At 51.4% G+C, this 14372-nt stretch overlaps 1 protein-coding gene across 4 annotated transcripts in view; it reads left to right on the top strand.

The window, feature by feature from the left end:
- Nucleotides 1-14372, top strand: part of CC2D1A (coiled-coil and C2 domain containing 1A) — a 31774-nt gene that overhangs the window by 9748 nt on the left and 7654 nt on the right. For all 4 annotated transcript variants that reach the window (XM_090061702.1, XM_090061700.1, XM_090061701.1 and 1 more), the window contains 12 exons: nt 90-188; nt 727-857; nt 1963-2035; nt 2484-2617; nt 3253-3394; nt 4235-4407; nt 6808-6930; nt 7256-7314; nt 7859-7975; nt 8497-8570; nt 9526-9584; nt 9675-9726. In XM_090061702.1, coding sequence (XP_089917828.1) covers nt 90-188; nt 727-857; nt 1963-2035; nt 2484-2617; nt 3253-3394; nt 4235-4407; nt 6808-6930; nt 7256-7314; nt 7859-7975; nt 8497-8570; nt 9526-9584; nt 9675-9726 — 1236 coding nt within the window. The remainder of the gene's footprint in view (nt 1-89; nt 189-726; nt 858-1962; nt 2036-2483; nt 2618-3252; nt 3395-4234; nt 4408-6807; nt 6931-7255; nt 7315-7858; nt 7976-8496; nt 8571-9525; nt 9585-9674; nt 9727-14372) is intronic.

Raw genomic sequence — 14372 nt, 5'->3', positions numbered from 1 at the left:
GCACAGCCTACCTCCACCTTGATCCTTGAGGCTGATTCCAGCTGCCCCTTCCTTCTGTTGCCCTCTGAGCTGTTCTTTCACCCCTACAGACGAGCTGCCCAAGAAGCTGTTGTCCCCGTGTCCGCAGCAGTCCCCAGCAGCAATGCCGGCAGCTACACCTGAACTTAAGCTGGTCTCCCCTGCCTCAGGTGTGGGTCTTTCGTAGCTCTAGGGGTACCTCAATGCCCTGTTCACTTTGCAGGTTGCCCTTTGTCCCACCTTGCAGGCTGTCAAACTGTGGGACCCCTGAGAGGACTAGAAAGCAGCTTCACCCTTTATGGCTGCCATCCATCCCACTTGCCCTTCCTCCCTAGCCTGTAGCTAGAGGGCAGACTTGCTTTTGAGGGGGAAGAGAGATCCCCCCAGTAAGCATTTCAGATCCCCCCAGTAAGCAGTCTGGAGCTTCAGGCTAACCAGAAAATGTTCATGTCCCCAGGGCACCTAGGTCCTGGGCATGCTATGCTGGGAGCCTGCTCATTTTCCAGCAGTTGCAGCCGCTGCTATTAATCAGCATCAACCCTGGGGGAAGGGGTTGGGGATAATTTGCTTAGGGGCTGAATCTTGGTGTGCTGAGGCACCTGCTGTCACAAAAAGGCCAGGGATGGAGTTGTGGGTTGCTGGGAACTGAGAAATGAGTAAAATCAACCCACTTGCTGCATCCCTCCTGCCTTCCTTTCCATGAAACAGACATCCCCCCACCACCCCGAGACCTGATGGAGGCCCTGCAACAGAGGATGGAGAGGTACAAAACAGCAGCAGTCCAGGCCAAGAGCAAAGGAGATGACCGGAAGGCAAGAATGCATGAGCGCATCGTGAAGGTGAGGAACTGGCCCATCCTGGGCCACAGCTTTTCCATAACTACATCCTCCCCCTTTTAAATCCCTTACACCAGGGTTTGTCAACTGGGGGTACGCATACCCTTCGGGGGTACTTGGGAAGACCCTAAGAGGTATATGTGGGTGGGTGGGGTGCGGCACCACCCTGTGCTGCCGCCTCCCAGGAGCAGCCCGGGGCGGGGGGGCCGCGAGGGCAGCAGCGCCCCTCTGTGGGCTGCACAGGCGCCACTCAGCTGGCCAGACACAGGGGTTGGGGAGGCTTGTACATGGTGGCCACTGCCGCCACCCTGCACTGCCACTGCTCCGCATCCAGCCATGCACCATCCCCGCCCCAGCTCCGCATCCAGCTGCCAGGGCTACACTTATTAAAAAAGGTTGAAAACCTCTGCCCTACACAATTTCACTTGGCTACTGTGCCTATCACTTCCTCTTGCTGCTGTGTTCCTATGCCCTGTTAAACAGCTGCTATGTTCTGCCCCAGAGACAGATGCATTTTAGTGACAGATGAAAAGTCCCAGTGTCTCTTTCATTCATGAAGTCCATTGGTTTTGCTCAGTATCTTGCAAAGGCAGAGGGTGGAACTGAGTATTAACAACCAGCATCATGGCAGAGGAATGAAATCATGGAAGAATGGAAACCTGACCTTGTAGATCCAAACCAAATGCTGACATGGTTGTAGTCTAATCTGCCATAGATGCCTAGGGCATGGAAGGCAATCCAGTGGACTGTAGACTGAAGTAGCTGTCTTCCCTCACCCTCTGCCATCTGTCAGCAAAGGGAAAAGAGATAATTGATTAATGCCCTGGAATAAATCTATGACTATCTATAAAAGATAGAGACAGCAAGCTGGCCATCTCATTCTGATTTATAGATGCCTCTCCCATAGCAGTTTGTATAGAGTTCCCTTCTCATATCCCTGGCCTCTCCCTGCCCCCTGGCTCTTGCCTTCTACTTGCATCTTAAGCTCTTTGGGCCTGGGACTTATCTTTTGCTCTGTTTGTACAGTGCCTAACACCTGGCCTCATAGCTTGTGGATTCCTAGGTGGTGACACACTGCAAACAGTCTTAGTCATGATTTCCCTTTCAGCAATACCAAGACGCCATCCGGGCCCACAAGACAGGGAAAGCTGTGGAGGTTTCGGAGCTGCCTGTCCCACCAGGTATCATCCCAGTTGTCTTTGATGCCAGCTTGGAACAGCAGAGAGCACTTTCTGATGCCTTTACACAGGCAAATTTAACTTGGCCCCAAAGGCAGTTCATTCACAGAACGCACGGTGTTGGCAGCAATAGGTTGGCCTCACCTCTGCATCAGTCCCATCCTGGAAGGATGTCCCCTGTAGGTCCTAGAGGGGAGTTCAGTCTGTGGCCTCTTCTGCATTTTGGTATGAGCTTTGAGGCAGCCTGTGTTGGGGTGTAATTTGTGCTCAGTGCCTGAGCTTCACCCTGAGGATTGATGCTTGCAGTCTGCCAAGTGGCCTGCTTGCTCCCTGTAGTGTGCCTTGACTTAGAGGCATATCTTGTCTCAGTAAGTGGGAAGGGGATGACCCTATGGGGAGCTCTGTGTCAGATCCCCTGAACCCCCTCTTCACTCTGCCCTCTCTCTACCAGGCTTTCCCCCCATCCAGGGCATGGAGGGTTCATCAGGGAGCCAGAGCATCGTGGGGGTCCTGCAGACGGCCATGAAATTAGCCAATCAGGAGGACCGAGAGAATGACGAGGAGGATGAGATTCGGGAGACAAAGGTTAGGTCCTGTCCAGCCAAGAGCCCCTGGTCTGTTAGTGACAAGAGGGATCTGTTCAGAACTTTCCCCATCTTTTATTAGCCAATTTTATTCCATGTGGCACCTGCCACGTAGAACCCCGCTGACTCTGTGAGTGCTGTGGAACCTGTCCCTTCACACCCCTCCTGGGTAACTGGTAGGGGGTGGAATGTAATGTACTGTAATCCCCACAGCCAAGGAGGAACCCCCTTCCTTCCTCATCCAGCTGACAAATGTGGTGTTTATCCCTGTTGGATATTGGAACAGGGAGAGATCATTGGGCTGATTCAGTGTCACAAGGCTAATGGGATCTGCTGGTCTGATCTAAGTGTGTACACGTGCATGTGTGGAGATACTGGTTCAGCCCAGGATAGCAGTCTGGCTAGTGTGACGTGGAATCACAGTGGCACTGTATCAGTGCTGTTCCACCTGGGCTGTGGTGTGAGTTTCGTAGCTGACGCCAAGTCACACATACAACACTGTGCACGGGGCTGTAAACAACAGGCAAGGGCTGTGTTTTGTCTGGGCTGGCTTTGTGCACATTGCTGGTGTTCTGGAGCTGGTGGCTGTTCTGGGCAAAGCAGCTTCACTAACTCTTCTAATTGTTCCTGTTTCAGCCCCACCCTGCACTGACAAAGCCAGCTGCTATGTCTCAGCCCAAGCTGCCATCTCAGCCTGCTGCCCCAATATCCTCAGCTGGACCTGCAGCACTGTACCCAGCAGGGACAGCAAAGTCAGCCCCCAAGGCCAACACCAGAGGTATGTGGGTTTTCTAGTCTCTGGGATGCCAGTGCCAAGCCTGAGGCTGATTCTCAACATGGAGTTGTTTCTTTGTGCATGTAGCCCTTATCCACCCCTGCCTGCTGAGCCCAAGCATGATAGGTGTGGCTCCCAGGCTGCATGTTGGGAGCTGCATTAGAAAATAGAGGATTTGCATGTTTTAACGCTGAGTCAGGCTCCTGTGGTGACTGGTGCTCCCACGTCTAAGCCAGTTGCAGCATGGAAGTCAATACAGAACAAGTTTACTACCTCCTGGCTGTTGGAAATCAAAGGTTCCAATCCTGCAATGATTACATTATTCTCACTCTTGCTCTGAAGCTCTCTGGTGTGGCTTGACAGACAGTCTCCTGCTGCTTGATTCATGTGGCGAGTTACCGGGAGACTGTAACCTCCTCCTCATCAGATTTCCATCATTACCTGCATTGTCACTTACTCAGACCCACATCTATCCTCCCATACCCCTCTGTTTCAGTGTGAATTCACTGAAGGCTGTCTCTTGGTGACAGGTGCTGCCCCATGAGTGATGCAGCAGTTTGGGTGTAACAATCCCAGAGACACTAGGCACCTGGTGTCTGACATTATTGACCTAGAGCAAAGGCTGTCCCAAATCACAAATGAGCAGTTAATTAGTGAGGTCCTCATGGGTGATGCCAGTGTTGCCCACCTTGTGTCGTGAGCTGCAGCCCCCAGAGACAATGGGTGTGGGATTCCCAGTGTACTAATCCTCCTGTTTCTAGCTGCTACTGGCTGTAATGGGCACAAATGTGAGGTTCATGGAGCTGTTCAGGCATCCTTACCTCCCTTTTCTCACCCCCACAGCCCAGCAGCAGCTGGTGTTCCTAGAGGGCCGGAAGAAGCAGCTGACTCAGGCAGCACTACAGGCCAAACAGAAGAATGACATTGAGGGGGCCAAGCTCTTCCTACGCCAGGCCAAGGGCCTTGACCCAATGATTGAGGCAGCAAAGAATGGCCTGCCTGTGGACATCACTAAGGTGAGGAGGGGAGCTGCCTTCCATGCCACCTCTCTCCACTCCCTCCTAATGTGCCGTGCAGCATTGCTGTGTGCCATTCAAACAGTTGACAGGTCCTGCCCCAGAAGTGGCTGAGATTTTAGCACTGAGTGACAGGCATAGCTTTTATCAGCAGTTTAAGCAGGTTGAGAATTAGGTGACGTGGGCATGGGTGGAATTAGGACTTTGAAATGAGGGGTGCAGGTGATGTAGCCCATTGTCACATAGAACACAGGATACATTTTTTCCCATGAAAGAAACTAGAAGCTTTACTAATAGGCTAGGAGATGGCATTCTATTACTCAGTTTAAGATCATTTAAAAAACAAATAGACCTGTTGGAAAGTATGCTAATTTACTAGATTTATATAAAAAATAAAAAAATAAAATCACAACAAACTAGGGAAAAAATCTTCAAAAGATATAAGGGTGGTCTTAGTCCTGTAGTCATAAAACAAAATCTAGCCTTCTTGAATGTCTTGACAGTGCTTTCTCCTTTAAAAAAGAGAGACTGTTGTGAACACCTGTGGAGTGGAGAGAGATTAGGAGCAATCTGGCAGATGATAATAAGCCATAAAGTCACTGGACTGTCACTGCTGCCTGAATAGCAGTGGCACTGCTATCCTAGGGCATTGGTTTCCCAGCAGGAATCAAAGATGGGGAGCAACTACACAGAGATTGGAGGACTGGACCAAAAGAAATGTCATGAGGTTCAGTAAGGACAAGTGGAAATTCCTGCATGTAGGGTAGAACACTCCCATGCATCAGTACAGACTGGGGACCAACTAGCTAAGCAACAGGTCTGCAGAAAAGGACCTGTGGGTTACAGTGGACAATCACAGAATCATAGAAAATGAGGGTTGGAAGGGACCTCAAGAGGTTATCTAGTCCAACCCCACAGCTCAAAGCAGGACCATCCCCAACTAGATCATCCCAGCCAAAGCTTTGTCTATAAGCTGAATAGGAGACAATAAGCTGAATAGGAGCCAACAGTGTGCCCTTGTTGCCAAGAAGGTTAACAGCATACTCGGCTGCAACAGTAGGAGCATTGCCAGATTGAGGGGAGTGATTATTTCTCTGTTTGGCACTAGTGAGGCCACATCTGGAGTGCTGTGTCCAGTTTTGGGTCCCCATTACAGAAAGGATGTCCAATTGGAAAGAGTCTAGTGGAGGGCAATGAAAATGGTTAGGGGACTGGGGCACATGGCTTGTGAGGAGATGTTGAGGGAACTGTGCTTATTTAGTCTGGAGAAGACTGAGGGGGAATTTAATTGCAGTCGTCAATTACCTGAAGAGTGATTAAAAGGATGGAGCTAGACTGTTCTCAGTGGTGGCAGATGACAGAATAAAGAATAAGGGTCTTAAGTTGCAGCAGAGGAAGTTTAGGTTCGATATCAGGAAAAACTTTCTCACTTGGAGGGCTAGTAAAGCACTGGAACAGGATACCTAGAGAGGTTGTAGAATCTCCATCGTTGGAGGCCCATGTAGATAAAGCCTTGGCTGGGAAGATATAGTTGGGATGGCCCTGTGTGGAGCAGGGGGTTGGACTAGATCAACAGTTCTCAACCAGGGGTCTGCAGCCCCCTGGGTGGCTGGGAGCAGGTTTCAAGGGGTCCACCCAGCCTGGCCCAGCATGGGGAGGAGCCACCTTGGTCCTCCAGGGCTGAAACAAGTCTTGAAGAAGGGGCAGGCCCACATTGCCTGGCCCCACAGCCCCCATTTTACAGGCAGCACTGCAGGCAGGTGGGAGAGGTTCTGCACTACTGCTACTCAGGTGAGTGGGGCCCCATGGCTCCCTGCTGCCAAGCCCCACCTGCTGCACCCCAGGGCCATGCAGCTGGGGCTGGGGAGCCAGGCCAGTCCTCAAGAAGAAAAAGGTTGATAACCCTAGACTAGATGACTTCCTGAAGTCCTTTCCAACCCTAATTTTTAATGATTCTGCATAATTCTGGACCCCCAACCCCCAGATCCGCTCCTGCACATGAGCACTTTCCTCCTGGTGCTGTTATAACAGGTGCTGGCTTAAACTGGCCACTACAGGCAAGATCTCTGCAGTTATTGGACTGCCTCATCCCCCCTTGGGAGGGAGGGTTCAGTGTCTGACTGTTTCAGCCAGCCTGGCTGAGTATTCCCAAGTGTGTGTCCCAGCTTGAGTGCCACCACTTCAGATTTCTCAGCTCCGAACTGAAATCAAGCTGGGGCTTTTGTTGAGCTCCGGACCACCAACATCTCTGCCTTGACTCTGGACCATCAACATCTCTGCCTTCCAGGATGGCCATCTCATGGAATGCAGGGAATTGGAGGTTGTTATTCAGAGTAGTTCTGTGCAGGTGCAATGCTCCTGGAAGCTGCAGGCTGCTGTGACCCATATCTCCTGTTATAGGTACCCCAGGTCCCAGCAAACAAGGAGGAATTCACATTTGTGCCCTGCCGCAGGGTCAGCATCCCCTCGGAGGCAGCCAGCCAGTATGTGGAGCTCATGAAGCTGATGAGGCATCAACACGAGGTAAAGTGGGCCTCAGCCATGAAGAGCAGGATTTGGAAGGGCTTGCTGCCAATCTCTGCTGGGCAGAACCCACAGGAGGCCTCATGCCTCCTGTGGCATGTTGGATGGTGAAGGCCTGTGGGAGAAGGAAAGAACAGGCTACGAAGCAGGATTGAGGGAGAAGGGTTCTGCCCCAGCCTTGGGTGGTTTGCCTGTCTGGTATGTGGGCACAAGGATGCTTATCTCAGAGGAGGTGACAACTCTTTATGTGTTTGCATCCGTGTTTGCATGCATGTGTGGAGGGCACTAGGGCCTGTAACCTTCTCTCCTGTGTCTTCTACCTCAGATGTGCATGAATTACTCCAAGCAGTTCACTCACCTGGGCAGCATTGCAGAAACCATCAAGTAAGTGCATCAGCCAGGGCATAGCTCCCAGTCCCTGTCTTCAGCACTTGCTTCCACACTGACAGAGCTGTGAGACAGTGGCAAAGCTGCACAGAGGGCCTCTGAGGTGTCCCCTTCCTGGCTGGTTTCTGTATGGGAGTCATGTGTCTTTCACTCCTTGCCCTCCCCCCAAATGGAGCATTGCTGCCAGTCATCTTCTTTGTCAGGGGTCTTGGCCTTTTTAGGGGCTTGACAGATCCAAGGCCTGGACTGTCTGTCCAAGCCCCGTTATCCAAGGTAGATTCCAACATGGGTAGTTCTTTTCTGCTTGCCTGCAATCCCTCTGTATTACACAGGACTTGTTACTGTGTGCTGTTAAACAGCTTAAAAGGTGGCTGCATTTTAGCAGCCAGTAAGATTCCTGTTGAAATAGAGCACGTGAACCATTGGGAAGAAGGGGATTCTGTTAGGCAGATGAAAGGGGTAATTTTTTTTGGCACTGGCCCCAGGGCACAGCACCGGCCCTGGGGGAGGGTGCAGGAATGTTCTGTTCCTTCTGTCCCAGGTTTGAGAAGATGGCTGAAGATTGCAAGCAAAGCACGGAGATCTTGAAACAAGCATATGCCAAAGCCCTCCCAGTGCCCAAGTACCACTATGAGCAACGGACCTTCAGTGTAGTCAAGTATGTTCACTCCTGACTTGGGCTTCTGGCTGTTCTGTCCCTTGTTCCTGTGAGTAGGAAGGAAGAAACCAAGATCCCTTCCAGGCTGTGAGGCTATGCTAGGGCTTTGTCCTGGGGTCATCAATTTGGGAAGAACCCAGTTATATCTACATCCCTTTGCCTAGGATTCTCTGGGGCAGAATATCAGATCATGTCCCTTGCCTGGGACCATGCCCAGAGGCCACGTGTTGAGTGTATACATGTTTTGTCCTTCTCCCTGGCTAATCCCGTGTGCTGTCTTGCAGCTGAGCCATGTGCTTGGCTAGATCTGGTATCTGCAGAGCTGAGGTCTGGGTGTGAAGGCACCTGCTGCTCTTTGCCTCAGTGTACTCACCAGCAAAGTGGAGAGAATGCCCTTCTTATAGGGTTACTTGCAGCAGGGCAGTGTGGGGGCTGTGCTTATACTGAGACCGCATAGGAGCCCTCAGCCCTGGGCTGGACCTCAGCGTGACACAGCCTTCCTTCTGCCACGCTCTTTGTAGGATCTTCCCCGAGCTGAACAGCAACGACATGATCCTCTGTATCGTGAAAGGTGTCAACCTCCCGGCTCCCCCAGGTACAACCACGAGGGGAGGGGGGTGTGAACATCAATCCCTGAACTGGGAGAGGTTGCCTGGGGTGTGGGCAGCTAAGCTACGAGCTGGAGGCACAGTGTGTCACCCACATGCCTCAGCTGCTCCAGGGTTGCCCAGTCAGGAGCCCATTTACTACTGCTTGTTAATTGTGTCTAATAACGGGCCCTGGGTACTGCTGGGCGTGGCACCTGCTGTCATTGATGCCTTTTGCCACTCTCACCTGGCCATTCAGTCAGTGCACCAGGGACACTGCCAAGCAGAGCTGAAGGAGGGCTCCAGATGCAGGTGGAGCAGGGGGTGGAATCTCATGATTGCTTGAATGAGATCTCCACCACAACCTTTGCAGAGCTGTTTAAACTGCTCTGTGCTGTCTGTGCAAGGAGAATCGAGGTGGAGGGCGTGGGGAGGTTGTGCTTGAAGATCCTTGCACGATACCAATGGCAGGGCAGGGAGCTCCACTCTGGAAAGGATTTGGGCACAAGGTTTGTGGTCTCTGTCTCCCCCACGTTCCCTGCCTGGATGTGATGCTCTGCATTTGGTCCCTGTGCCTCCTTCACTGCTCTTCAATGCCCAGCTGCCACTCCAGCATTATTTAGTCATTCTCATGCACTGCTGAGCCAGATCAGTGCCCTTGTTCCTGTTACCAGTGGGGAATGGCAGCCCTTGTTATTTAAGCTTTTCTCTCAATATTAACTGAATAGAGATGTTCCAGCCAGCCGGGGAAGAGCCTGGATGCCTCCACATAGTTTGCACCTGTGTCTCTAGTAGCCACTTCAGACATCCCAAGGCGTGTAGTTGGGTTCCTTTTGGCTTTTGCCAAATACACCGTCTCCCTCTGAATTGGGAGCTGCAGGGTGGTGGTATCCTGAAGAGACACAGGAGCTTTGGGATTACTGCCTCCCCCCAGGGTCTGATGGCCTCTCTATATCTCTCCAGGCGTGGCCCCCAATGACCTGGATGCCTTCGTGCGCTTTGAGTTCCCCTACCCCAATGCGGTGAGTTGGCCTGGCCCAGCCTGACCATGGCGGCTTCCCCAGCTCCAGGTGTGGGGCCCCCTTCCCACCCTCTCCCATCTTGTCTTCTAGGAAGAAGCTCAGAAGGAAAAGACTGGTGTAATCAAGAACACAGATTCACCTGGTGAGTCCCACCCTGGGGCTCTGGGCAAGCTGGAGGCACTGCATGTGGTGGGGGGAGGGGAACTGCTCGGTCTGATCTTTGCAAATGAGACTGAGCCCAGGTAATGTACAACCCCCTCTCCCCATTGTGATTTGGGTGGTAGGGGAGAGAGGCGTTGTCTCCCCAGCTAGTGGTAATGTTCTCCTAGACTTGGTCTTGGCCAAAGGAGACGATCTGGCAAATGACTTAAATATAGAGGGTAACCTGAGTGACAGTGACCACAAAACCATCACATTCATTGTCCATTGCAAGGCAAGCAAATAAGCTATCTGAGTTGAAGTTTTGGACTTCAGAAAAGCAAATTTCAACAGGCTCAGGCCAATAGTAGGGGAAGCACTGCGGGACCAGGGACCGAAGGCGAAAGGAGTGCATGAAGTATGGTTGTTCCTGAAGGACATGACCCTTGAAGTACAAAAGAAGTCCGTTCCCATGCAGAGGAAAGGTAGCAGAAGGGCTGGGAAGCCCTCTTGGCTTAATAGAGATATCATGGTCCTTTTGAAAAAGAAGAAAGAGGAGCTACAAACACTGGAAGCTTGGGACAGTCCCTGAGGAGGACTATACAACAATGACCCACACTTGTAGGGAGCAGACTAGAAAGGCTAGGCAGCCACTGAATTTAAACTAGCAACAGAAATCAAGGACAATAAGTACTTCTTTAGGTGTATAGGAAACGGGAGGAAAACAAATGGAAGTGTGGGGACATTGCTTAACTCAGGACAGCTGGTTACCAACACTCAGAAGAAAACTGAACTCCTGAATGACTACTTTGCTTTGGTATTTCACGGGACTAAGAGGAAAATCATGCTAGATAGGGTACAAAATGGGCATAGTGGGAATGGCCATCTTCCTGCTGTTGACATTGAGCTGGTGTGATCAGTTAGAAAAATTAGACATTTATAAGTCAGCAGAACTGGATGAACTTAAAACCAAGAGTGCCGAAGGAGCTGGCCGAAGTCGTTGTGGGACCTCTGGCGAAACTCTTCCAGAACTAGTGACACTCAAGGGAGGTCCCTGAAGACTGAAAGAGGGCTAATGTTGTGCCCATCTTCAAGAAGGGGAGGAGAGAGGATCTGGGCAACTGTAGGCCAATTAACAGTTATTTGGATGTGGGGATGAAGAACTCACTGGCCAAGTTCGTGGACAACACGAAGTTATAGGGGAGTGTGATAATGCTTGAAGATAGGCTGCAGATACAGGCCAGTTGGGTGGATTGGAACCAGATGAAATTCAACATTGTGAAATGTAAAGTGCTCCAACTGGGGACAAACAATCCCCAACATACTTGCAGGCTCAGTGGTGCCAAACTGACTAGCACCATGACTGAAATAGACCTGGGGTAAGTATGAATATGAGCCATCAGTACGATGCTGTAGCCAGCAGGGCAAACAATACTCTGGCATACATCAACTGAGTCATCTCAAGCAAAACCAAGGAAGTGATTCTTCTACTTTATTCAGCATTGGTGAGACTGCAGCTGGAGTACTGCATCCAGTTTTGGGCACTGCATTTTCAACAAGGATGTGGAAGAGCTTGAGAGAGTCCAGAGAAGAACCACCCATATGATCAGAGAGTTGCAAGGCAAACCATACAAGGGACTTGCCTTCAGCCTAAAAAAGAGAAGGCTGAGGGGGGACTTGGTAGTAAATTACCACTACATCAGGGGAATACATCAAGGGCTTGGCAAACAACTGTTCATCAAGGCACCCTTGGGGAAAACTAGGAGCAATGGCTACAAACTCCTGGAAGACCATTTCAGGTTTAACACTAGGAAAAACTTCACAGTTAGGGTGTCCAGACTGTAGAATAAACTCCCTCCAGAGGTGGTGCAGTCACCCACCCTGGAAATCTTCAAGAGGAGACTGGATGGTCACCTCACTGGAGTCACTTGACCCCAGTTGTCTTTCCTGCCTGGTGCAGGGGGACTGGACCCAATGATCTTGCGAGGTCCCTTCCAGCCCCTTAGATTCATAGACTGGATGTGAAGGATGTAGAGGATAATGTCTCTGGAGATTCACCAGCCAGTGCCATTTGGTCATTGTCTCCAGAGATGCAGCAGTGTACTGCAAGCCAGGATCATAGAATCATAGAAGTAGGGTCGGAAGGGACCTTGTAGATCTTCAAGCCTGACCCCCGGCCTGGGCGGGAGAAAAAGACTGGACTCAAATGAGTCCAGCCAGGTAGTCATCAAGCCTCTTCTTAAAGATCCCCAGGGAAGGAGCCAGCACCACTTCCCTAGGAAGTTGGTTCCAACTCCTAGCCTCCCTAACTGTGAAGTAGTTCTTGCGGCTGTCTAATCTAAATCTACTGTCTAATAACTTGTGTCCATTGTTCCTTGTCATACTGGGGGTGCTAGGGGAAACAGCGTCTCCCCTAAACCCTTCTGGTCCCCCCTAGTGAGTTTTTATAGACAGTCACCAGGTCCCCCCTCAGCCTTCTCTTGTGAAGGCTGAACAGGTTTAGGTCCCGCAGTCTTTCAATGTAGGGTCTGCCCTGTAGTCCCCGGATCATGCGTGTGGCCCTCCTCTGGACCCTTTCAATGTTGTCCACATCCCTCCTGAAATGGGGCGCACAGAACTGGACACAGTACTCAAGCTGTGGCCTGAACAGCGTCGCATAGAGGGGGAGGATCACCTCCCTGGCTCTACTTGAGATGCGCCTGTGGATGCATGACAAGGTGCGGTTAGCCCTGCCAACCAAGACCTTGCATTGTTGGCCCATGTTCATCTTGGAGTCAATAATGACTCCAAGATCCCTTTCTGCCTCCGTGCTCTCAAGAAGGGAGTTTCCCATTCTATAAGTGTGCTGCTGGTTTCTACTGCCTAAGTGCAGCACCCTGCACTTGCCAGTATTGAAATGCATCTTGTTTATGTCAGCTCGCTCCTGTAACCTATCCAGGTCTTGTTGCAGTCTTTCCCTCCCTACTAGCATGCTCACCTCACCCCAAATTTTGGTATCATCAGCAAATTTAAACAGGTTGCATTTCACCCCGTCATCCAAATCGCTGATGAAGAAATTGAACAGCGCAGGCCCCAGGACCAAGCCCTGGGGGACTCCACTGCCCACTTCCCCCCAGGTCAAATATGACCCGTCCACCACCACCCTCTGAGTATGAGCCTTGAGCCAATCTGCAATCCATCTGACTGTGTAGGCATCAATGCCACAGTTGCTTAGTTTTTTTAATGAGGATGGGGTGGGAGATGGTGTCAAAGGCCTTGCTGAAGTCTAGAAAGACTATGTCCACGGCAACACCTGAATCCATTGCCTTTGTGACCTGATCATAAAAGGCAATCAGGTTGGTCTGACAAGACCTGCCCCTAATGAAACCGTGCTGGTTGCCCTTGAGCATCATCCCTGAAGCCGGCCCATCACAGATGTGCTCCTTGAGAATCTTCTCAAAGAGTTTCCCAAGGATGGAGGTCCCGGGGGTGAGGGGAGCCAGGTGTCCAAGGAGAGTGGTCACTCCTTAAGGAGACGATCCTCCAAGCCCAAAGGAAGGTAGTCTCAACGAGGATCAAAGGGAGCAGGAGAGCACACATGCCTCCGTGGCTCACCAAAAGAATCCGGGAATGTCTCCTTGCTAAAAAGGACGCTTATACCCAATGGAAAGAAGGGGTCATCACCAGGGAGGGCTATTCTGTAGTTGCTCGGGGATGTAGGGGGGCAGTTAGGAAGGCCAAGGCCGAGATGGAACTGGGGCTAACTTCCCAGATTAAGGACAATACGTATTTAAAAAAAAGACTTCTTGGGGGATAAAAAGAAGGTCCCGGGTAATGGGCCCTTGCAGGACGCGTTGGGAAACTTGGTCGTCACAGCAGATGGCAAAGCTAACATGTTTAACGATTTCTTTGCCTCCGTCTTCCTAAGTAGGGACCAGAACAGCCACCTCCCTGCTGGACCCCCTCGGGCCCCGGGGGAGGCACACCTGGGCCACGGGTTAGTGAGGATTTAGTTAGGGAGCTTCTGGAGGGGTTGGACGTATTCAAGTCAGCTGGTCCGGATGATCTCCACCCTAGAGTTCTAAAGGAACTGGCCGAGGTCATTGCAAGTCCCCTGGCACAACTTTATGAGCACTCGTGGTGCTCTGGTGAGGTACTGGAGGACTGGAAGAGGGCCAACGTGGTCCCCATCTTCAAAAAAGGCAGGAAGGAGGACCTGGGAAACTATAGGCCGGTTAGTCTTACCTCGATCCTAGGCAAGCTGTTTGAGAAAATTATGCTGGCACACATCCAGGAGGGGCCAGCAGGAGACTGCATGCTTAAGGGCAACCAACACGGGTTCATCAGTGGCAGGTCCTGTCAGACCAACCTGGTGGCCTTTTATGATCAGATCACCAGATCATTAGATGCAGGGGTAGCAGTGGATATAATCTTCCTGGACTTCCGGAAGGCTTTTGACACTGTCTCTCACCCTGTTCTCATTAAGAAGCTGGAGGGCTGTGGTGTAGACACCCACACAGTCAAATGGGTCGCCAACTGGCTGGAGGGCCGCACCCAGAGGGTGGTAGTAGATGGGTCCTTCTCAACCTGGAAGGACGTGGGCAGTGGGGTTTCGCAGGGCTCGGTCCTTGGGCCCGCACTGTTCAACGTCTTCATCAGCGATTTGGATGA

Source organism: Crocodylus siamensis, chromosome 8, assembly GCF_052110815.1.
Source record: "Crocodylus siamensis isolate JL-2025a chromosome 8, ASM5211081v1, whole genome shotgun sequence".
In the NCBI taxonomy this organism is placed as follows: domain Eukaryota; kingdom Metazoa; phylum Chordata; order Crocodylia; family Crocodylidae; genus Crocodylus; species Crocodylus siamensis.
This window is presented reverse-complemented; position numbering and strand designations above follow the sequence as displayed.